We start from the raw sequence: 23,834 nt of genomic DNA, 5'->3' as shown, positions 1-23,834 counted from the left end.
TCCGTTTCCGGGGGAGTCGAGGCGGCTTCCGGCGGCGTGATCTGAGCGCGCTGGTCTGGCGGGGTCCCGGAGCGAGAACGGTCTGCGGTGGCTGCCGGTAACTGGGCGGCGGGTGGGAGTGGCCGGGTGTGGCGCCGCTGACCCTCGGGAGGGAGGGGCGACCTTTGTCTTGTCACCCGGGCCAACGCCGAACTGGACTTCAGCCCGATCCTGTGGCGGAGCTTTTTGTGTTGTTGCTTCTAGGCCTTCACCCGCACCCCGGGATTCCTGTCACTGGGGCCCTGCGGGTGTGAGTCGGGAGACGTGGGTTTCATCCCAGCTTGCGCCACTGATCGGCTCTCTCTGACCCTGGGCAGGATATGTCCTTTCGTGGGCTTCAGCTGCCTTATTTAGAAGATGAAAGTCGTATTCACAGGGATTATGAGCTCCTTTGGGGCTGGAACTGACTTTTATCAGTGTTATACACTGTCGCCTGCCCGGTCACAGAGCAAGAACAGTGTAGGTACTCTGTGCCTACTTGTGTTGTTTTGGGTCACAAAACCTTTTAAATCTAGTGATGCTATTGATCCTCGCTACCCACCTCTCTAAATTCCGCCCCGCCCCCCACCCCCCTTGCCTATAAGCAGGAAATTTGGTTTACTGTTTCAGATAATTCGCAGATATCCGCAGATACCGTTGCCAGTCCATGCATCCCAGAGCCTGGCCTGTAGTAGACGTTCAGACATTTGCAGTTCACATCGTAGCTGTTCAGTTAATGTTTTTTAAACGCGTGACTCAGTATCCACTTCACAGGAAGAAGATAGATATCCTCTTAGAAAGTTTTAATCATGGGCCTGGCAGTATGCTCTTCTCACTTAAGTCTCCCAGCAACTCTAGAAGAAAGGTATTAATTAATTCCCGTTTTTACACATGAGGAAATTGAGGCATAGGAGAATAAACTTGTTTTAGGCTATTCACCCTGTGAATGGTGAGGGCAAGAATTCAGACCCATGGCTGCAGTTCCAAAGCCCCATGTTCTTAACTACTAGCTGAAAAAGGACTAGGTGTAGAAATGTATTTGAATGTGTTCTAGCAGCCTCTATTGGGGAACTGTTAACTCTATGAGGTGGCTATTATCAACACAGATGGTCCCAAACCAAACATTGCATGCTGTGGAAATACTATTTCTCTGTCTCCTTTTCTTCCTTAGCATCTATATTGCTTTTTAAATAATACCGCAGTTTACATCCAGTCCTCTGTGCCCATTTTCTTCAATCCTTTTATCTTTGGTGAATATTGATTCAGGTGTGTTGACTGCATATGGCGGTGTCAGTTGTGTTCCTTTATTCTTCTAGCTCTCCAGATCAGGTGTTTTTAATTGTAGTTGAAATATGAAGTGATAATGTTTAGGCATTATCTCTTTTTCTTTTCTGTACTGCTTTTAAAGGGACTGTATTAGGAATCTTGGAAGCACTGCCAACATGTCTGACGTTCAAGAAGCCACTAACCAACTCTTGGATGTGAACCTTCATGAGAACTGGAGTTCTATACAAGTGACAGAAAGTGGTCCCAGAAGTGAGTCTGAGCACCTCCAAGTCACTATTGGAGCCACTGTACCTACTGGTTTTGAGCAAACAGCTGCAGATGAAGTGAGAGAGAAATTGGGGTCATCATGCAAAATCAGCAAAGACCGGGGCAAGATATATTTTGACATTTCAGTGGAAAGTCTGGCTCAGGTTTGAATGAAGCAATATTTAAAATAGTTTTCTAAAAAGGTCATTTTACGATTATTTTCTGGCTTACAGACCCCTCTTGAATCCTTTTTGCTTTTCTTTGCTCTTCCCTACGTCTAGTGATTTTAAAGTATTGCTGCATTTTCCATTTGGTACTGATTTGTAAGTTTGACTAGTAGGTTTGCTATGTTTTTAGAAGTGATCCTAATATTTTCTGAGGATGAATTTCACCAGAAAGAGTCCTGTGACTTTTGAAGAAATTCTAAGTATCTGCCAAACATCTTTGAATTTATTACTTCAACATCTAGCTGAAGTTTAGACTTTGGTGGTAAAGCATATAGGAGAGATTTTTCTTTTAATCTATGTCAAATTCTTGCTCGAAAGTAATTAGGAATCACTGAATGGGAGAAGTGGTCAGCAGACTGCCATCCCAATTGAATAAAAGCTAACCAATATCTCATTACCATATAAGCATTGTGAGAGTAGGAATTGTCTGGGGTTTTTTGGGCTGATATCTCCCAGTTTCTTAGTGTTTGGCATATAGTAGACACCCAGTAAATATTTGGGGGATGAATTGGCAAGCAAATATTTTCCACCTAGTGTCTTAGTTAATAACCTGAAGCTTTGTGAAGATAGGTGCTTTTATTATCCTCATCAATCATTAGGCTTAGGAATATGTAATTTCTACAGGGTTGCTCAGTAGTAATCACAACTGGACCTCAAACCCTGTGTTTTTTGTGGTTTTTTGTTTGTTTGTTTGTTTTTTTAAAGATTTTATTTATTTATTCGACAGAGAGACAGCTAGCGAGAGAGGGAACACAAGCAGGGGAAGTGGGAGAGGAAGAAGCAGGCTCATAGCGGAGGAGCCTGATGTGGGGCTCGATCCCATAACGCCGGGATCACGCCCTGAGCCGAAGGCTGACGCTTAACCGCTGTGCCACCCAGGCGCCCCAAACCCTGTGCTTTTAACTACTGCACTCTACAGTGTACCCTAGGGAGCCATGAGGAAATATGATAAAGCCCCACTTGACTTTCTGTATCTTCCTTTCTCCCCTAAACCTGTGCTTCCCTGGTAGCACTTTAAGCTATCCTTCCATCTTCCTTCTTACATTTCTGTAGGGAAATAGAAGCTAAGGCGTAACTAAAAACATGGTAGACTGGGGAGATGGGAAAAATTTAAAGTACAAATTATTGGTATTAGCTTCTTTAAAATGTTTTTACCTAATTTTGTATTTAAATGTTGATAGTCCATGTGATTCAAGAGCTTTCTTAGAACTTTGTTTCTAACATTTTTTCCCTTCTCCAGGTTCATTGTCTGAGATCAGTTGATAACTTATTTGTGGTTGTTAAGGAGTTTAAAGATTACCAGTTCAAAGAAACAAAGGTGAGTTTTCCCAAACATGGTAGCTGACTTTCAGCCATCTTCCCCAAAGAAATTATTCTCACATTTTGCATTCTATTGTTTAGCATTACTACTGCTTTTATAATGTAGAATACTGGGAGGCTTTTACAATAAAAATCAGAAATTTGTTGACAGCTCATTCCAAAATTTGTTTTTGTTTATTTTAAGATTTATGTATTTGAGAGGAGAGAGAGAGACTGGGGGAGGAGGAGGAGAAGGAGAGAGGGAATCTCAAGCCACCTCCCCACTGAGCATGGAGTCCAGTATGGGGCCTTATCCCACAACCCTGAGATCATGATCCCAGCTGAAATCAAGAGTTGGACACTTAACTAACTGAGCCACCCAGGCGCCCCAGCCTAGAGTTGTTTTTTAAAAAAATCAATATTGTGGGTAGTGGGCAAAACAGGTGGGAGAGGGTCAAAAGGGACAAACTTAAAATTATAAATAAGTTCTGGGGATGTAATGTATAGCATGATGACTATAACTAATGATACTGTACTACATATTTGCAGGTTGCTAATAGAGTAGATCTTAAAAGTTCTCATCACACAAAAAATTTTTAGAACTGTGTAGGGTGGCAGATGTTAACTAGACTTTGTGGTGATCATTTCACAATATATACAAATATTGAATCATTACGTTGTGCACCCAAAACTAAAATAATGTATGTTAGTTACATCTTTTTTGTAAGAGATGAAAGAATAACAAAAAATAAGTTAACAAAAGTCAATATAGAAAAATATTGAAGTGTGTAACAAACAAAATAAATTGTTTGACTTTCTTACAAAAAGGTACATACTTTAGATTAGCTTTGCTTATATATGTGGTTTCTTTTTTTTTTTTTTTAAGTTTTTTTTTTTTTTAAGATTTTATTTATTTATTTGATGGAGAGAGAGACAGCCAGCGAGAGAGGGAACACAAGCAGGGGGAGTGGGAGAGGAAGAAGCAGGCTCCCAGTGGAGGAGCCTGACATGGGGCTCGATCCCAGAATGCCGGGATCACGCCCTGAGCCAAAGGTAGACGCTTAACAACTGCACCACCCAGGCGCCCCTATATATACCGTTTCAAAACAATTGCTTCCAGACTGAAACAAAGATTAAGTGACTGAATTATCTACAAATAACGCTTTCTCTCACAGTTCTGCTTTTGCCCTGCTTTCTTCTCTAACTTCATTTTTTTAAATAAAGCCAAAATAATATCTAAATACTCCTTTACTTGTTAAGACAACAGCTTTGTTTCCAGTTTGTATTTAGCATCTGATTCCTAAATACTGATATGCTGCCTAAGTTGAAGTTTGAAAAATAGATTGCAGTAAGGCTTTCGTATTTCTCCATATTGTTTTTTGGAGTCAGATGCTTGAAAACTTTTTTCTGTCAGTGCTATTGCCTATATTAGAAACAATGCCTTTTTAAAAACTATGATATAATGCCTACTTCTCTAGTTTTTATTTATTGGCAACAGGTTGATTTCGAAAGTATTATTTAATAAACAATCAAAGTGATATGAACCCATAGGCTAGAAAAAACAAAACCAGACCTAAAAGAATTCAGGCTGAAAATAGATTAAAATTTTATTAACTAAAAATGTAACTTTCAACACTAGTATTATAACCTGTCAGACTTCTGATAATCATTGTCAACTGAATCATATCAATAAAACTAGAACATACCAGGCAGGCTACTGAAAATTATTGCTGCTTAGTATTTGGAAATTTTAACAGCCAATTCTATACATGAGTAAATACTAACAGGCGTTTTTAGAAACTATAAAAAAATAAATTTAAAAAACCCTGTAAAGTTCCATCTTAAATTCTGGCCTTTATTAATATTTTCTTAAATTCCTATGTTTTTGGAATCTTAAGAGTTTGAATTCTTTTGCATGGTTTTGAGCTCTGCTTGGAGGTGAATTTGATACTATGTAATGGTTCTACATGAGCCAGCTTTTCAGAATTGCTTTGTAAGTAACTACAAAAGAGTTTACTGGTGGAAGTCCCAAAAGAAGAGCAACAAGGATTAAGGTAGATTTTCAGATCTGTGCAAGGGCATGTAGATGACCATGAAAAATTTTTAAGCCTTTCCCTTTATGGACCATCAGTTTCATTGTTTGTGGCATTATACTTTCCCATATCTTATAAAAAACATGTTACTTAGTATTCTGATAGGTCCTTTTCTTTTTAAGTATTCAGATGATATCATGAATTGATTAACCTGTTAAAAAAAAAAGGGTAAAATCTGTGCTTTATATGGGTTTTTTTTTAAGCTAGGTAATACATGTACTTAGGGCAAAATTGTAAAGACCCAAAGGATATGCAGTGAAAAGTGTTTTTTCCTCTATCTCCAGACCATGCAGTTCTCTCCCTGGAGGCAACAATTTCTACCAATTTCTTGGATATCCCTCTAGAAAATATCTAGAGATATTTTATAAATACGTGCATTTTATATACTTACACAAATGAAAGCATGGCATACATACTGTTTTGTGCTGTGCCTTTTCTCCTCTGTCTTGAAGATCATGCCAGTATCATGTTGGATTTCACTACGTCATAATTTAATCATTCCCATTTAGGACATTAGGGTTTTTAATATTCTTGCTACTACAGTGGTTCAGCGAATATCCTGTATATATCCATGTAAATATTCAATCTGAGGGTCATTTTTCTGTTTAATAAGATAATTTATCTTACCAGTACTTATTGATAGGTCAGAAATGTTTGGTCTTGGTTCTGTCACATTTATGTTAACACACATTCTGCTTTTTCTTATTAAAAGTTTCTTTATGTGTTTTCTTTGCGTTTTTACACGTTGTTTTACACTAGTTTGGAAGGTTTTGTTCTTGTTTTTGTTTTTGTTTTGTTTGGTGCTGAAACCCTGGCTGTAAGATTTGTAGCTGTTACCATAACTACAACTTAAACTTTTTTATGTAGTATTTTTTGAATCCCTACTAAGAGCAGTGATGAAGTTGGCATATTTTCCACATCTCCCCTCCTTCGTTTTCGCCCTCCAGTTTTATTATTTTCTTAGTGTTGACCCCAGTGCTTTTTTATTTATTATTATTTTTTTAAAGTAGGCTTCATGTAAGTAGGCTCCATACCCAGCATAGAGCCCAGTATGGGGCTTGGACTCATGACCCTGAGAACAAGACCTGAGCTGAGATCAAGAGTGGGAAGCTTAACCGAATGAGCCACTGGGGTACCCCAACCCCAGTGCTTTTAAGTGTATTTACTTATCAGCTTTAACTTGTATCCTTTAATCTCTTCACAGAGGAAGATGTCAGCATCTCCTCTTTCCTTCCTCCTCTAACTACATTCCAATTTGTGATATTTACAAATGACAGATTCTGTCTGTAGTTATAATCCCTTTTTTCTTTTTATCTCTTGAATGGCATGAGTTCAGAAATGATTGTTTTTCTCCTTTATGTTTGATGAATAGTTTAAGTATAAAATTTGGAGTCATGCTTTTCTTCCTGAAAAATATTGTAGGCAGTATTCTTTTTCTTCTGACATCAGATGTTGCCATGGAAAATTCCGAAGCCATCTTGGTTTTTTTTCCCCCTTATTTGTTGCTGTCTTGATATTTTTGCTTCATGTCCAGGTTTTATTTTTAATCTCTGAAGTCTTACAAGTTCACCAGGATGTGTCTCATTGTCAGTAATTCCTTGTCAGGACATGTCAGCCTGTAGAGAAGTTAACATCCACATACATTACTTGAAATTTTTCTTGAATTATTATTTTTTTAATTAAGTAAGCTTTACACCCAGTGTGGGGCTCAAACTCACAACCTTGAGATCAAGAGTCACATGCTCTACCAACTAAGCCAGCCAGGCGCCCCTAAATTGTTTTCTTTCATTATCTCCAGTCCTTTCTTACAGATAAACCGGTTACACATATATAGGATCTCTTGACTTCCTTTCATGTTTTAAGATTTTCTTTAATCTTTTTTTTACTTTTTACCCACTTCCATTGTATTCGCTTTACCTTTCTCCACATCCCTTACTGTGTTTTCAGCAGTGTCTTTTGTATGTGGTGCTTTCAATATGGTCTTCATTTTGCAATGGTTTTTATTCCACTTGATTCTTTGAACTGTACAAGCTTCTGTTTCATCTTTTCATGGTGTCACACCTCATCTTCTTTCTGCTTTTATATCCCTACTTGGAACTCTTATTTTACCAAGGTATTTCCTCATTCCATTTTTTTTCTATCATGTCAGTATGTTTGATCACAGTTTTCAGCTGCTCTGTGGCTTTGTCTTTCTGGTCAGCGTTTTTTGTCTGCCCTTTGTTTTTCTGTTCCTTTCCTTTTTTGTCCTTTCTTATGTTCACATAAATCTCATGCTGATAACTTTTGATGATTGCTCATCTGTGAATGAGGAAGTTCCTCCTGGACCTGCTATTGATAGGAGGCTCCTGTGGGAGAAACCAGGAACTGTTCCAGGCCAGCAAGAAATTCCCCCGCTTCACTGTTAAGTCCCTTCTGACAAAGGGTTGTAGGTGATTGAGGTCTCTCTCTCTTCCTTCTTTTTTTTAATAGCTTTATTGAGGTATAATTTCCATACTATTGCATAAGTTCTTTTAACCAGTACTTCTCTCTCTAACCTGAAGAGATCAGCAGCTCCAGGGTTATTTACAATGTAAAACATCTCTCCCCAGCTCCACCTTATCAACACAGCAAATAGAGCATGTCCGTAAGATTCCTTGTTTAGCCTCCATTTCTCTCCCTTGCTTGTTCTTGGTACAAATGAGTCCAGGGAAGCTCCTTCTGTCAGTATACATACTTCTCTGCTTATTCCAAAGAACAGTTTATTTGCTATAACTTTGCAGACTGCTCTAACCATTTTTTTTTTTTTTTTTTAAGATTTAATTTATTTGTTGGTGAGAGAGAGCATGAGCAGGGGGAGGGGTAAGGGGAGAGGGAGAAGCAGACACTCTGCTAAGCAGGGAGCCCGACATGGGGCTCGAGGACCCTGAGATCATGACCTGAGCCAAAGGCAGATGATTAACTGGCTGAGCCACCAGGCCCCCCAGATTGCTCTAACCTTTGTCTGAAATCTATAGGCATTCTCCCTCTGGTGTCTTCCTCCACCTCTCTTTGATCTTCACTACACTTGGGAATTCTTATGTTAGAATTGTTATGGTTCAAGGTTACAGGTCTCATGTAGATTCTATTAAGATAAAGTCGATATTTCTGTTGGTGGTGGTGTTTAGATTGGTGTCTGGAGAAAAAAGGGCTGTGCCAGTGTTCTCCATCACATTAAGCCTCCAATTCCTGTAGATACCCTTTATAAACAAAACCTTCACTCCTCTCTATTTCAAGTCTCAGTTCCATCAGTGAACACTGATCTCTTTCTAATTTGATTGTCAGTAGCATATACTTTCTATATCAGCACTCTGCAGTAGAACTTTCTTACTGGAATGTTTTGGGTCTGCCCTATCTAACACAGTAACCACTAGCCATTAGTATGTGAAATATGGTTCATGTGATTGAGAAACTGAGGTTTTTTGGGGTTTTTTTTTGTTTTTGTTTTTGTTTTAAATAAGCGCTATGCTCAGTGTGCAGCTTGAACGTAATGACCCTGAGATCAAGAGTCACATGTCCTACCAACTGACCAGCCAGGTGCCCCTGAGCATTTCATTTTAAATTATTCTGCTTTCTTGTTTTTAATTATTATTTTTTATTCTTTTATTTTTAAAAATTTTTATTTATTTAATTGAGAGAGAGAGCGTGCACAAACAGGGGAGGGACAGAGGGAGAGGGAGAAGCAGGCTTCCCTGGGCTCTCAGACCCAGGCCCCTGGGATCATGACCTGAGCTGAAGGTGGACACTTGACTGACTGAGCCACCCAGGTGCCCCTCATTTTACTTTCCATAGTTACATGTGGCTAATGGCTGCTGAATTGGACAGCACGGCTCTGCACCACCCATTTCAACATTTAATGACACTATCCAGTAGCCGTTTATTGAGCGCTGTTTGTATGCCATGCACTGTTCTACACATGTGGCTAATAGCTGTGGTCAAGACAGGTAAGGTCCTTTCCACCCTACTTCTAGGAGAAGCCTTGATGGTGAACAAAACATAAACCTAATAACTTCAGCTAATGCTAAGCTCTGTAAAATAAAATGGGAAGAGAATGACTTGAGAGGACTGCTTTATGAAAAGCAGGTCTTTCAGAGGATATGCCTTTTAAATTACTATTAATAATGAGAAGGGAGCCAGCAGTGCAGAGACCACATGAAGCAAGTATCTTCAAAGTAGAGGTGAAAAGGGAGGGAGGGAGGAAGAGAACAGTCCTGAAGTGATGTAAGAGAGATAGGCAGAGGTCAGATTATGGTGGGCTCTTTAAGGAATTTAGATTTTTTATTTGCGGTGGGAAGCTGTTGAGGGGCTTTAAGCATGATCAGATTTACTTTTTAAAAAGATGATTCTGGGGCGCCTGGGTGGTGCAGTCGTTAAGTGTCTGCCTTTGGCTCAGGGTGTGATCCCGGCATTCTGGGATCGAGCCCTACATCAGGCTCCTCTGCTAGGAGCCTGCTTCTTCCTCTCCCACTCCCCCTGCTTGTGTTCCCTCTCTCGCTGGCTGTCTCTGTCAAATAAATAAATAAAATCTTAATAAAAAATAAAATAAAAAGATGATTCTGGGTGCTATTTAAAAATTGGGTAGGTAATTTTTCACTGCTTCTGGTTTCTTTTTCCTTTTAAAAAATACTTCCTTAGGGGCACCTGGCTGGTTCAGTCGGTGGAGTGTGCAACTCTTCATCTCGGGGTCGTGAGTTTGAGCCCAATGTTGGGTGTAGAAATTACTTAAAAAATAAGTAAATAAATAATACTACTTTTTTTAAAAATTACTTTTAAAAGTAGTATATAATAATAGCACAAAATTCAGAAGAAAATTAGTCAGTGAGAGGTAAATTGCCCTCCCTACCCTGTTTTTCATCCACCCACTTCCCCTCTCTAGAGGTAACCATTTTTAATAGTTTCTGATTGCTTATATTTTAATCTTACAGCCCAACTTCTGATTTGCTGGTCTGGTATTCTTCAGTTGCTTAATTTGTATATATCTTAATTTTCAGTGAAATTTTAATTTCCTTAATCGTAGACATTATCTTATTTCTTCTTTTGTTCTGCACTCCTGCCACCCCCAATGTAATGATTAATGTATAGGCAAAGGGTAGGGATTTGTTCAGAAAGTGGTCAGAGATGCATGGATTTCACTCTCTGTCCTTTATAGGAAGAAGTTCTAAAGGATTTCGAAGAACTGGCTGGGAAGCTTCCATGGTCAGACCCTTTAAAAGTATGGAAAATTAACACCAATTTCAAGAAAAAAAAAACAAAGCGCAAAAAGATAAATCAGAATACAGGTAAAGAGAAGATTAATAATGGACAAGGAGACAAAATAGATGAGACAGATGGTAAAAAAGGATTCACTAACAATACCTTAGATTCCCATATCTTAGACTATTATGAAAATCCAGCCATCAAAGAAGAGATATCAACATTAGTAGGTGATGATTTGGCATCTTACAAAGACGAGAAGGATGAAAGTTCAAAAGAAGAAACTCATCCTAAAATGCTGAAGTTTAGAGTCACATGCAACCGGGCAGGAGAGAAACATTGCTTTTCCTCAAATGAGGCCGCAAGAGATTTTGGGGGTGCTGTTCAAGATTACTTTAAGTGGAAGGCTGACATGACCAACTTTGATGTGGAGGTATGTACGGGCTCCAATTATGATGATTCAGGAAGGCCACTCACAGGTAGCATTTTTAGTTATGGGCAGCTAAATTGCGGCCACAGTGCTAATAGGGTGTGTTTAACAAGAGCATGGGCTATGAGACAAATCTAGATTCAGATTTTGACTCTACAACTGCATAACTTTGGACAAGATACTGTCTCTGAGCCTCTGTTTCAAATGGAGCCAGCAGTAGCATATACTTTCTAAGTGTGTCCTGAAAATTAAGTGAGATAATACATTTTGGGTATTTGGTGTGTTACCTGCTATATACTAAGTGCTCAGTAGATGGGAGCTATTAAGACTTGAGTTTTTTAATCTAGTACTTTTTGTATTATGTGGACTTTCAGATTATAAAATCCAACCAGATTAAAGCAGTTATTTTGGTTTTTTGTGTCTTGGTTGTAGAGTTTTACTACTGAAAAAAAGGTGGAGTACATTTTTAAAATAAACCCCAACCTCCTAATATCAGGACATCATTGCTAATACTTATCCTATAGGCAGCTCTTCCCTTTCTTAAATTCTGCTAGATCTGCAAGCCCAGATGCCTCTTTTTGCACGCTTACTCTCGGTCTCAGTCTTCTACTAAACAGGTGATTCACATGTGGGCCATGCTAAGTAGTCTTTAAATCTCTGACAGCTTAAGCCCCTAGCAGCTGACATTTTTACCAAGAAGTCATTTTTTGTTGCTTTTGGGACTCCTGAATCTGGGGCAAGTCACTTATTCTCTCTGTACACTTTCCTTGCATATCAAATCAGAAGAACAATCTCCATTTCTTTTTTTGATGTAATAGCTGTATGAGAATGCCTAGGCTAACTAGAACAGTAATGTCCAAAAGTTAGCAGGAGGGCTCAGAGCAGATTCTGAAGTCACACTGCCTGGATTCAAATCCCAGCTTCAATGCTGTATGGCTTTGGGCAAGTAAGGGGATCTCTTTGTGCCTCAGTTTCCTTATCTTTAGAAGGAAGATAGTAATACCTAGATCACCTGAAACTAGTGTAACATTGTGTGTCAACTATACTTTTAAAAAAAGATATCTAGCTTGGAGGATGTGAATGTGAAATGAGGTAATGAATGTGAAGTGTGTAGAAGAGTGGCTTGCATATAGGAAGTGCTAGATAAGTGTCAGCTGCTGCTGTTAATATCACGTTACGTGAAAGACCGGAGAATGTTTGTTACTTGAATAGTTTATATTTCACCGTGTGTTAGAAAAACAATAGGATAAAGTGTAGGCATTCTTGAGACAAATTTAAAAACACACAAAGTAAGAAAATAATGGGTGATAAAGCAAATGTCAGCAGTTGGTTAATCTAAATGCAGGGTATATTTAGGAGTTCATTGTGCAAGTGTTCTAGTAGCATTTCTGTATGTTTGGAACCTTTTCCAAAAAAGTTAAAATTTCAAAAAACCCATAAACCTACGAAATATGTTGGTATTGTAAAAATTCAGGGGATATCGACTTATAGTAACTTACAGTGAATGAAAAGAATAAAACAGGTTTTAAAACTTAAGAGTACATACTAGATGATTTAATTTATATGAAGTTCAAAAAAAGAAAATTAATTTGTAGTGGTGGTAGTCAGATTAATGATTACTTTGCGTGGATACCGACTGTCAGAGGACAAGGGGAGCCTTATGGCATGTGCTAGAAATACTGTATATCTTTATCTCAGTGGCAGTTAAACAGTGTATATAGGTAAAAATTCCCTGCACTGTATACTTGAGATTTGTCCACTTTATGCAAAGTATGGCTCAATAATAAAGTAAAAAAAATTTAATTAATTTTAGTAAAAGTGCAGGGTGAACAGTCCTAAAACTTTTATTCTTTTTTCTTTTTAAGATTTTATTTTTAAGCATTCTCTATGCTCTAAGCTCGAACTCACAACCCCGAGATTGAGAGTCGCATGCTCTGCTTACTGTGCCGGCCAGGTGCCCCTATTTTATTCTCTGTTGTTTTTCTTTTGTAGGTTCTTTTGAACATCCATGATAGTGAAATTGTTGTGGGCATTGCATTGACAGAAGAGAGTCTCCACCGAAGAAATATCACACATTTTGGACCTACAACTCTTAGATCTACTCTTGCCTATGGGATGCTTAGGTAAGAGAATGGGTTTGCCATCTAGATTAAAGTGACACCTTGCGGGGGAGCACCTGGGTGGCTCAGTTGGTTCAGTGTCTGACTCTTGATTGATCTCAGGCATGATCTCAGGGTCCTGGGATAGAGCCCTATGTTGGGCTCTGTGCTCAGCGGAAAATCTGCTTGAGGATTCCCTCCCCCGACCCCCTCCCACTCTCTTTGTCTCTCTGCCCCTCCTGCTCCTGTGAGCACGCGCGCGCGCGCTCTCTCTCTCTCTCTCTCTCTCTAAAATAAATAAATAAATCATGGGGTGCCTAGGTGGCTCAGTCTGACTTCAGCTCAGGTCATGATTTCAGGTCAGGTGATCAAGCCCCTCATCAGTGTCTGACTTCATAAGTGTCTGACTTCAGCTCAGGTCATGATTTCAGGTCAGGTGATCAAGCCCCTCATCAGGCTTCCCACTCAGTAGGGAGTCTGCTTCTCCCTCTCCCCTTCCCCCTGCTGTCTCTCTCTCTCTCTCTCAAATAAATAAATATTTTAAAAAATAAATCTTTTTTTAAAAAATGACACCTTGATTTGAATTTTCCCTTTAAAACACTTGAATTTTTTGTTAAGTACTGTGTTGGAATTTAGTGAATAAACAGGATAAAAGCTAAAGATCTATTTCTTTCTCTTGTATCCATTGCTGATTCCTTGTAATCCTGAAAACATCACTTAACTACCATCTCCATTTTCTTGATTTTAAAATGAGAATAGTAGTTTTCATCTGCCCCTGAACATTTCTGTTTATAAAGGATATACTGTGTGTTGGAAAATACAGCAGATTTTGCTGTGTTTCATTTCTGTGCCATGAAGCAGATGAAAGCAGAGATTTTTATATTTTTAATTTTATTTATTTATTTTAAGTAATCTCTAAGCCCATTATGGGGCTCAGACTCACAACCCGGAAATCAAGAGTCACATGCTCTACCAGCTGAGCCAGCTAGGTGCCCTGAAAGTAGAGATATTTTAAATGTGTATTATATAGGGTGGAGGTGGGGGGCAAAAAATGTATATAATGTGTAAATGAACACAGGGAGCTTTTACTAATATTTTAAAAATTTATACTCACAGTATCTCAGGAACCATCCAGGATTTTCCAGTTTTTCAAGTGCAAGACCTCGCTTTCTTTCTCGTTTGTCCTTTGCCCTTTTATTGGGTGCTTCTTTCCACCTCTAGGACAAGTTGTCTTCTCTAGGTTTTTGTTCTCCAGACTGCCAAATGGGTTTGGTGTGAGACTTAAAGGATTGTTAGTGAGGAGTAGATGTAGAAATATATGCTTAATACCTGTCAGATAGTGTCTGGTATATCCTAGTATAAATTGTTTTTTGATTATTAATTTTATTTCCTTTTCTTACAGTCTTTGCTTCCTCTTTCACTCATCCATGGAGTCACAGTTCAGCACAGTTGAAACCTATCAATACAATGACAGTAATAGAATACTGGGACCATTTGTTGTGGTTTTGTTTTGTTTTGTTTTAAAGATTTTATTTATTTATTTGACAGAGAGACAGCCAGCAAGAGAGGGAACACAAGCAGGGGGAGTGGGAGAGGAAGAAGCAGGCTCCAAGTGAAGGAGCCTGATGCGGGGCTCGATCCCAGAACGCCGGGATCACGCCCTGCGCTGAAGGCGGATGCTTAACGACTGAGCCACCCAGGTGCCCCTACTGGGCCCATTTGATAAAGGAACAGCTCCCAGTCTTCCTTCATTCATTTACCAAACACTATGTATTGCCAGGCATTATGGTAGGAACCAGGAACATGGAGAGTTCTTTTGGGTGCAACTATTAGAAACCTAAGTAAGCTAGTTCAAGATAAAAAACAAAGTAAAACAAAAAAAAACCTGATAATCGCATAGGAGGGGGTATTTATGGGAAAGATACTAAGAAATCTTGGGGAATCCACAGAAAAACTGAAGGGTTGTTAAAAAGATTAAATGAGATAATGCATGCAAAGAGCTTAAATCCATGGCCTGGCAAATACTGAGTGTTCAAAGTAAAGCAGTTATTTTTGGCAAGGTTCTTACCTTTAAAGTTAAATTCATAAGGAAAGCAATACTAAATGTCTAATTGCCAGTAAACTTATTATCGATACTTATCAGTACATGTTTACTTGAAACACAGTTGAGACTTTTTTTTCTTAGGGAACAATACAGGTTTATATACAAAATAACACTGTTTCCTAAGACATGAATGGATAGATAGATATACAGGTATATATTAAAAGATCTGGAAGTAAATTCCATCTGTCAGTGAAATGTGATTTTGGATGAGTCAGAGGGTACTTTTAGCTATATGTAATTTTTTTTTAGCTCTAGGATATAGATTCAATCTCTTAATTACAAATTGATTTTTAAAATGAATATTGATTGGTATTCCTTTATGCTAGCATAATAGGTCCTCGATCTTATAGCTTCAGGAATAGTGTGAAAGCCCCAGCTATTGACTGAAGTCTTTTCATATAGGTTGTTTTCTCTTCTGTAGGCTCTGTGCTCCTCAACCTACCGATATAATAGTTGATCCGATGTGTGGAACAGGAGCAATACCAATAGAGGTAAAAACGTTTCTTTACCTTTTAGATAAGCAAGTGATACATCTAGAATATTCTAGAACTAATGGGCAAATTACACATAATGAAGTCATCAGGGTTGGGTCAGTGGACCCAAGAGTTTTAAAAGAATTGCACTAGTTAAAAAAAAAATTAAAAAAGAAATTGCACTAGTAAAGCTGGGATTTTGTGTGAAGGATATAACCACTTATTACAATTAGCTAAGGACTGGTAGATTGTAAGTGATGGTTACTCAGTGGATTACAGAGGAGCTGAGAGTTGCAAACTGGTGAGTCCCTTTTTTATAAAAGAAAAGCTGGTAGACTCGAAGGCACAAGCATAAACTGGAGGAAGGTGTTCCATCTCTATAAAGTGAGATTATGCTTCTTAATCTACATAGGCTGTTGGAGTAAATATAATTGTAAAATGGAGAAACCTATGAATGTTAGATTTTTCAGGAAGTCTAACATGGTTACACACAAATGCTCTTAAATAGTTTTCAAAATTATTGTGATACTAAGAGGACTCAAGAACTGCTTAAAGCAAAGCAGGAAATGGAAAGGCATTTTCTAAGTGGAGAACATTTAACAGGAGAGTCTCACTGAATCAGTATTATCAAAACTTTAAAAATAATTTGGAAGAGGGTGCTCCTCTTTAAAATTAAATTTATTTTAAAAAATTGCTTAAATTTATGAGACATAGTAATTTCCTACATAGAGTATATCTAAAGCCAGTGGGAATAAACTGCAAGGAGATACATAGATTCTGTGAGTGGGCAGAAACTGGACAGATGAACAAGTCCAAAGCAACCCACAAAGGGAAAAATAATCCAAACTGCAATCAGAAAATGACATGTGTCATCTGGGAGTTAAAATCCCAGAAGAAAATCTTGGTAGTCTAGATGACTACTATTTTCTGATAGTGTGAGTTAGAAATTTACTCTGACTAAAGAGCTGCCCATAGAGAAAACTCAGTTGTTGTCAAGAATTCCAGGAAAAGCAAAGTGTCCTCTCTAGCATTAAACCATGATGTACCTATGTCTGAAATAGAAGGGAAAGTCACCACATGTCAAGAAATATACAACAGAGCTAGAGAGGGTCCAGAAGAGCCCCCCCCTTCCTGCAAAGATACAGAAAATGGGTGAGGTCTTTCCATGTAAGAATAGACCTGCGGATGTTAATATAGAAAAATCTAAACTGATATATGATCAGAATGAACAAAGTTATGAAAGGAATTGACAGGGTATGTATACAGAATTGTTCACCCAAGTATAAAATAGTGATCTAGAGTTCTCCTTTTAAAATTTGGAAGTACTGCAAAATCCATCTCTTTCAGAGGCTGAAAGTCTAAACAGATTTAGACGAAAAAATGAGTGTTGAGGAATCAGAATTACCTGAGAGGCTTTCATCAAATTCTGTAGATCTTTTCTACATCCCCTCTATGTCACCCTCAAGTGTGTGGGCAAAAGAAAAGACAATGAAGCCTTGTGTTCATGGATATGGGTGTATTACTATTTACAAAGGAAGGGGTATTTGTTCCTCATCCCTGAACAGAGGGCAGAACTTCCTCTGTTTTCGTGTCAGAAACCTTCTGTGAATCTACATAGAACCTTGTTCAGCCTTGGGTAGGGTGTTACCATCATTCCACAAATGATATGTAACATTGGTATTTATGTTCTGTTGACATGTTTTTGACTAACATTACAGAATCTTTTTAGAGATGTAGTGGTTGTCATTCAAAGGCGTGTGCAGTGGATATTACATTTTATTTTGAAATTTTCAAATACCCCAATATATCAGATTATATAAAATCCTGTAATCACAAAAGGGTATAGGCTGGTCACTTTAATTTGGTTAAGTTTTTCAAACCATGTTTGTATTTCAGGTCTGTAATGCTTATTACTATGTGCCAGACACTGCTGCCTGAGGGATTTAATAAAATATCAGACTTGTTCTTAGGGAGATTCTTTGAAAGGCAGACAGGTATAGAAATAATTAAAAACAAATGGAATGACAGAGTATGTACAAAGTGCTTTGGGTTAGGGAGGCAAGTGAGAGACAGCTTGGAGAGTTGGGGTTGATGTGAGAAAGCATGACATTTGAGCTAGGTCTTGAAAGATGCATAAAAATTCAAGTGAGAAAGAACAGGAAGGCTTTTCAAGCAAGGGGAATAGGAAAGTTGACAACATGCAGTGTTCTACCACTTTAGAAAAGCACTGGATTATTGGATTGGATTGTCTAGTTTATTGACAGTCAATTGAAATGGTTTTCCCGTTAATCATTTATAGGTGGTTTTTTGTTTTTTTGTTTTTTACAGTTTGCTACTTCGGTTTTAATATATACTATTGTCTTTTAGGGGGCTACTGAATGGTCCAACTGTTATCATATTGCTGGTGATAATAATCCGTTGGCTGTGGATAGAGCAGCAAATAACATCTCATCCTTATTGACCAAGAGCCAAATTAAAGAAGGGTAAAAATTTAAAAGATTTTGTAGCATTTCTTATGACTTAGATAATCACATTTCATGTTGACTTTATGAATTCATTACCTCCAGTGCATGGTGACATTATTATAACTAAAATGAACATACTGTGAGACTCCATTAAATTTTAAAACCCATTTATTGAAAATAACTTATAAAAATATTTATTTATAATTTCCCCACCCAGTGCAACTGTGTTCATTTCTCTCTTCCTTTCTCTTATTTGTATATCTTTTTTCCTACATAGTGGAAAAATACTGTGTTGATTCATTTTAATTTTACAAATTTTCAGATACTTTGAGTATTTTTATATAGTCTTTTAAAAATGACTGCATATTTGCGTAGAAATTCTAGTTTATTTAGCCTTTCCTCTATTTGGCACTTTAAAGCAGTCTCAGAGTTGGAAGAAACCTGAAAGCCATTTCCACATTACCTAAATGTCCTATAGGAGATCCTGATCAATGGCCTTCAAGGCTGTGTCACCATCTATGATGACTCTGTCTCTGAAGGCTGTCAGTTCTGTCTTTGCACAGCTTGCAGTGCTAGTCATGCCTTTAGGGAACTGAATTCCTCTCTGTACCTTCTATAGATTTGTTTTAGACCCACTTGGATCCATAAAGAAAAATCTAGCTCTGTGTCACACGATGCTTGGCATCAGACATTTGAAGGGCTACCAAAACTCCCCCTCCTCCTCTTCCACTCCTCCAAAATCCTTTCTCCTGCAAGCAAAATATTCTAAGCTGTATATTCCTTCAGCTGTATCTTATCTGTGCCCTGGAAGTCCATTGGTGTCTGGGAAATTTTGTTTTTTTATCTGTCTGTTGTTACAGTATCTTAAGCCCTGGCCCACTACTCCAGGTTACATTCAGTGATGCCACCTGTGCCAGCCTTTCACTGTTCTTTCAGTTTCATCGGTCTTTGGAAGAATTGGTTGAAATGTCAGTTGGTCTTCAATTTCTCACCAGAGGCCTCATAAATTGTTTCTGTGTTCTCCTCTGCTGGTGCCCTTTATCTTCTTAGGAAGTGGCCGGAGTAGGTAGTGGTCAGCATATTTGTTGAATTGTACAGATGTTGCATATCCTGAATACATAGCCCAGGGAAGTATATCCTATAATTGGCCTTACCAAACCTAGAAACAGCTGCCTCTGTAACCCTTAACATGAGGTTTATATCTGTAAATAGAAATCAGTGGTTTAAAAAAAAAAAAAAATATATATATATATATATCCATTTGATGCAGATATTCCTATTTATAAATTATACATGGTATGCCTCATACTATTTTATGTCTGTATGTTGATAATTCTCTTATTTTTTTTCTGTTTTGATTAGAATCAGCAGTGCTTTGTTTAGTTCTTTCATATGCTGTTTGTTCTGTGTTTTTATGCTCACTGCTTGTTTCTTTATTCCTATTTCCTATTGAGGTTTTTTAAAATTCGTTATTTAAAATTTTAAGTTATATGCTCTTTTCAATGGTAAAATTTTCTCTATTTTTGTTGGTTGTGTACTTGTCTCCCTGATCTAGTTGTTTAGGGCAGTGCTTTTCAAAATTTAATGTGCATATGAGTCACCTGGGGATCCTGTTAACTAGATTCAGATTTAGTAGGTTTCAGGTGGGACCTGGGAGTTTGCATTTCCTAGCAAGTTTATCAGTGATATTGATGCTGCTGGGCCATGACCCAACTTTGAAAAGCAAGGGTTTAGATCATTTTCTGTACATAAGTAGTCGAAAGGTTTTAATTTGTTTTACTGACGAATTTTTATGGTACATTTTGTTGCCTATTTACTCAAATTTTCTTGGGGCTTAGTACATCACCAGTTTTTTTGAAACCTGATAAAACATTTTTAAACAAATTATTCCTATTTTCTGTATATTTTATCTTATTTTTCAGACACTCTGTACCTTTTTTGTCTATTCTACCTATACTATTTCTGTCAATCTATTTTGATTTTTAATATTTTTTGTTCACTTTTGTTGCAGTTATTGGTGCCTGTGATTGTGATTAATATGCCTCTTTTCAACAATCTGTGCTTTTTCTCCATGAGTGACTGCCTTTATTGCGCATTTTCTCTTAAATTCTTAACTTTCAACAGGATAATCATTCATTTCTGCTCACAATCTTTGTCTTTAATTCTTAGCCTGTGTATTATTGCCTGTTCTGTTTCTTATACCAGCAGCTTTGCCTTAATGAGGATTTAGATCATTTATATCCTTTGTCTTTTGTCATGTTTTTTCAAGCTTTTTGTCTTTTTTTCATTGTGTGATACATATTTAATTTTAAAACAAATATCTCTATTTTACTAGTTTTACGTAATCTATTTCTTTAGGTCTCCTGTTATTGAGAGATTACCAAGCTTTAGATGTGTCACCTCATAATCTTTTTTCCTGTGTTCATTGATGTTTTACATTCTCAGTTATATAATTTACTGCTTCATTACTGTTGGCAGTCACTTTTACAGTTGTCTTGCAGTTTTGTTTACCCTTAATTGGTTTTCTTAAATTGTAGATGAAACCAGACATCTTTTGAAACCAGTCTTAACCATTTTTTAAATTGTCATTACAGATTTTGTCATTAGAGAAGTTTTATCATATGAGCTTATGCTTTCTTCCTACATTTTGGTTTAAAAATTTTGCTTATTGTTAATGTTGTCACTGATAGTATCATTTGAGTAGCATTTTGTATTTTATAGCAGTCTCTTCAGAAATGTTTTCAGATTTCATACTTCAAAATAAGCACATTTCCTTTGTCCCCATAGCGAAGTGTCCTGGGGCTTGCCCATAGATGCTGTTCAGTGGGATATCTGCAATCTGCCATTGAGAACTGGCACTGTGGACATTATTGTAACAGACATGCCATTTGGAAAAAGGTGGGATTTGGCTTTTAAAAATGAGTTTTACCTTCACCTGTTAAACTAGTACCCATCTTAGCTTCTAAGAGCTTATTCAATCAGAAATCTTCAATTCCTTTTAGTAGACTTAGAGCATTTTCACTTATTATAACATGATAGGGGCACCTGGGTGGCTCAGTTAGGTGTCTGCCTTTGGTTTGGGTCATGATATCAGGGTCCTGGAATCAAGCCGAGTCGGGCTCCTTGCTCAGCAGGGAGCCTGCTGCTCCCCCTGCTTGTGTTCTATCTCACATGCTATCTCTCTAAGATTTTTATTTATCTAAGATAAATAAATCTTTAAAAAAATTGTAATATGATGGATAAACCCATTTTGTTTCTTATGAGAACCCATGAATTAACTACATTCTGATCCTGACCATCACAGGTTAATCCACTTCCTGGCCCATTGCTGAATTACAGGATACTTCACAAAGGTTGAGGAAAACTTGGTTCTAATTCTCAGGATAAATGTTTTCTCATCATTGGTTTGGTTTATGTAATCTGTTTATTACAGTCATTAAGAGGACAACTTATATAACTATTATAGTTGTCAAAAAAAATTGTTCTGTAGCCAGTTCATCTGTTTCATATTTCTAAGCCATTTACTAATAAGTCAGATTACTCATTTTATTGGCATATAATGGCAAAGCCCTGGCTTCTAAAGGGCAACTATTTTTTAGGCTTCAGCATTTTCTTATTGTAATGAGTTTTTATTTCTCATTTCATATAGTTCTAGATGTTTATCTACCAAGTGTTTGATTCACTGGACCTTCTTTTATAGGATGGGCTCCAAGAAGAGAAACTGGAACCTTTATCCAGCTTGCCTACGGGAGATGAGCCGTGTCTGTAGACCAGGGACAGGCCGAGCTGCACTGCTTACTCAGGACAAGAAGTGCTTTACCAAGGTACTGTAAATTAGCCTCAAAATTCACCCTGTGGCAACTTTAGGATCTTTTAAACTTAGGGACATTAGTTTGAGTAGGATTTTTTTTCCTCTTCCCCCATGGTTTCTTCCTACCAACTAGACTGTTGTTGGTCTACAGATTTTCTGCTAATTACTTGTCCTTTTTGTGTATACACAGGCATTATCTGGAATGGGACATGTTTGGCGGAAGGTACATACTGTCTGGGTGAACATAGGGGGTCTTCATGCAGCAGTTTATCTTCTGAAACGTACACCTCAGGCTTTTGTTCATCCTTCGGAACAAGATGGGGAAAGGACTCCTTGGTGATGCAAAGAATGAAGATGGTTGTTTGTGCCTCCCAACACTAGGAATGTTAGTATTAATAAAATTGCAGTTTGCAGTTTAAACTGGTCTAAAGCTCTTCACCTTTGTTAGCAAAAGGTGTGAATGGAATTGAAGTTCTTAAGCAAAGTTCTGGAGCTCTTTCTGAAGGACTGGCTGGGCAATTACTACTTAAAATGCTTTTAAGATCCTAAGCCTACTAAAATGCTATGGAATTTGGGTTTTGAGTATGTTTTCAGGCTTCATAGCAGTTCCTATTTTCCACTGTAGCAGGTAGAAAGTTACCATGGCCTAACGGAAAGGAAGAGAACATAATCAAAACATCTTGGGCCATATTGCATTGCCTATGCAGCTTTGCTCTGTATAGTTTCTCAAGTTAGCTTTACCTCACCCTTAGTAAAATGAAGTATTACATTTTGGGAATAGTGTTTGCTCCATGACAAGGTGAAATCTCACCAGACCGATTAGAAAGTTTACCATATGCCTTAAAAATTAAAATGTGTTATTAAAATTAATAAACTAAAAGAGGAGTAGGATTGATCAAAGGAAAAAAAAACTTCATGAGAATTCTTCTGTTTTCTTTTGGATCTGTATTTGTATTTAGCTGTTTTTCCAGTTGCATAAAGTCCTTTCTGTGACTGTGGAAAATGAAATGAGCGTTAAGTCCTTGTAAAAAATGGTGCTTCCCTGGGACAAGTAGCAGTTGAGGTACATGTGGAATTCTTTACAGTATTCAGAGTTTATTTGGGAGTTTTTGGCTCTATTCAGCTTAGATTTTCAGTGTCATGTTAGTAATACAGTACTACTCAATACCTTTTTTAGATATCTTCCATTTAGAACAAAAGGACAGTCCTTTCCTTTGAAAGAAGAGTTCACATTAGCAGCAGAGCCAACAGCCCTGGTCTGGTTTCTCTCTGATACTACCCCACACTTCAGCATGAATTAGAAGATACTTATAAGGGTTTTATATCCTAGACTGGAGTTTTTACTATCAGCACAGTTGCACTATTTTGGGTTCACCATAAAACAATCTTTCACCTTTTTTTTTTTTTTAATTAAGATTTTTATTTGAGAGAGCATGGCAGAAGAAGAGGCAAAGTAGGGAGCCCGACATGGGGCTCAATCCCTAGACCTTTAACGGACTAAGCCACCCAGGCGCCCCTATCTTTCATCTCTTAATAAACCATTTAAACCTTTAACTATTGGGTCAGTAATCGGCAGACGTGGAAAGTAAAAGGACCATGTCTGTTTTCACCACTGTTTACCAAGTGCCTAGCAGAGTACTTGCCAAAGTGGGCATTTAATATTTGCTGAACAAATAGTACTTCCGCATGTTGGCTTAGTTTTTAGGTATACCAAATTTGTGCTTGACCCATCATCAGGGTCAATATATGTTCATGTTTGAGGTGAGACATACAAGGGTAACTATTGGGCAACTGGAAATTAAATGTTTAACATTAGTGAGCTAGCCACAGAAAAAGTAAGACATCCTTATTCTCTGCCTAGCCTTTCCCAAGAAGTTTAGGTGAGATGTTACGTGGGAATCTCAGGGAGATACGGTGAAGGTTTGAAAATTCTATGAGAAAAATCAAATTATTGTACCTTGGTACTTAATCAGTTTATAAGAGGCCTACTACTCTGTCACCCTTATACTTTTGTCTCAAGGCTACTAAGTTTGCTAATCAGTTGTGAAGTTCGTAGTTATTCAGTGCTACTTTC

The 23,834-nt window shown here is 37.7% G+C and overlaps 1 protein-coding gene and 1 long non-coding RNA gene across 3 annotated transcripts; one reads left to right on the top strand and one right to left on the bottom strand.

Moving 5' to 3' along the window:
- The first annotated feature begins 2 nt into the window (after positions 1–2).
- On the top strand, positions 3–22,180 carry THUMPD3 (THUMP domain 3 tRNA guanosine methyltransferase). Of its 2 annotated transcripts, XM_045808143.2 has the most exons (11): positions 3–97; positions 1,427–1,715; positions 3,019–3,096; positions 10,335–10,464; positions 10,546–10,811; positions 12,801–12,931; positions 15,433–15,502; positions 17,852–17,967; positions 20,737–20,847; positions 21,650–21,773; positions 21,951–22,180. In XM_045808143.2, the coding sequence occupies exons 2-11, from the start codon at positions 1,461–1,463 to the stop codon at positions 22,098–22,100; spliced, it is 1,431 nt and encodes a 476-aa protein (XP_045664099.1). In that variant the 5' UTR covers positions 3–97; positions 1,427–1,460; the 3' UTR covers positions 22,101–22,180. The 2 variants fall into 2 exon arrangements, with proteins under 2 accessions (XP_045664099.1, XP_045664096.1); XM_045808140.2 differs by having other exon boundaries at positions 10,335–10,811.
- Positions 4,667–15,436, bottom strand: LOC148108908 (uncharacterized). Its single transcript, XR_015726621.1, has 2 exons — positions 14,022–15,436; positions 4,667–6,786 (listed from the first exon to the last, which is right to left on the bottom strand). It is a non-coding gene; the product is annotated as an uncharacterized LOC148108908 (long non-coding RNA).
- Positions 22,181–23,834: the final 1,654 nt, after the last annotated feature.

The sequence above is a fragment of the Ursus americanus genome, chromosome 14 (assembly GCF_024610735.1).
Source record: "Ursus americanus isolate L20-20 chromosome 14, mUrsAme1.1.p, whole genome shotgun sequence".
NCBI classification, from domain to species: Eukaryota; Metazoa; Chordata; class Mammalia; order Carnivora; family Ursidae; genus Ursus; species Ursus americanus.
Note: the sequence above shows the minus strand (reverse complement) of the source record. Positions and strands in the feature narration are given on the sequence as shown.

What these genes read in the sequence shown, in the direction of transcription:
- THUMPD3 (XM_045808140.2), top strand. Translation starts at nt 1,461, where the DNA reads ATGTCTGACGTTCAAGAAGCCACTAACCAACTCTTGGATGTGAACCTT. An exon ending in ACCAGTTCAAAGAAACAAAG is followed by an intron (nt 3,097 to 10,334) that starts GTGAGTTTTCCC and finishes TGTCCTTTATAG; the next exon opens with GAAGAAGTTCTAAAGGATTT. An exon ending in ACAAGAAGTGCTTTACCAAG is followed by an intron (nt 21,774 to 21,950) that starts GTACTGTAAATT and finishes GTGTATACACAG; the next exon opens with GCATTATCTGGAATGGGACA.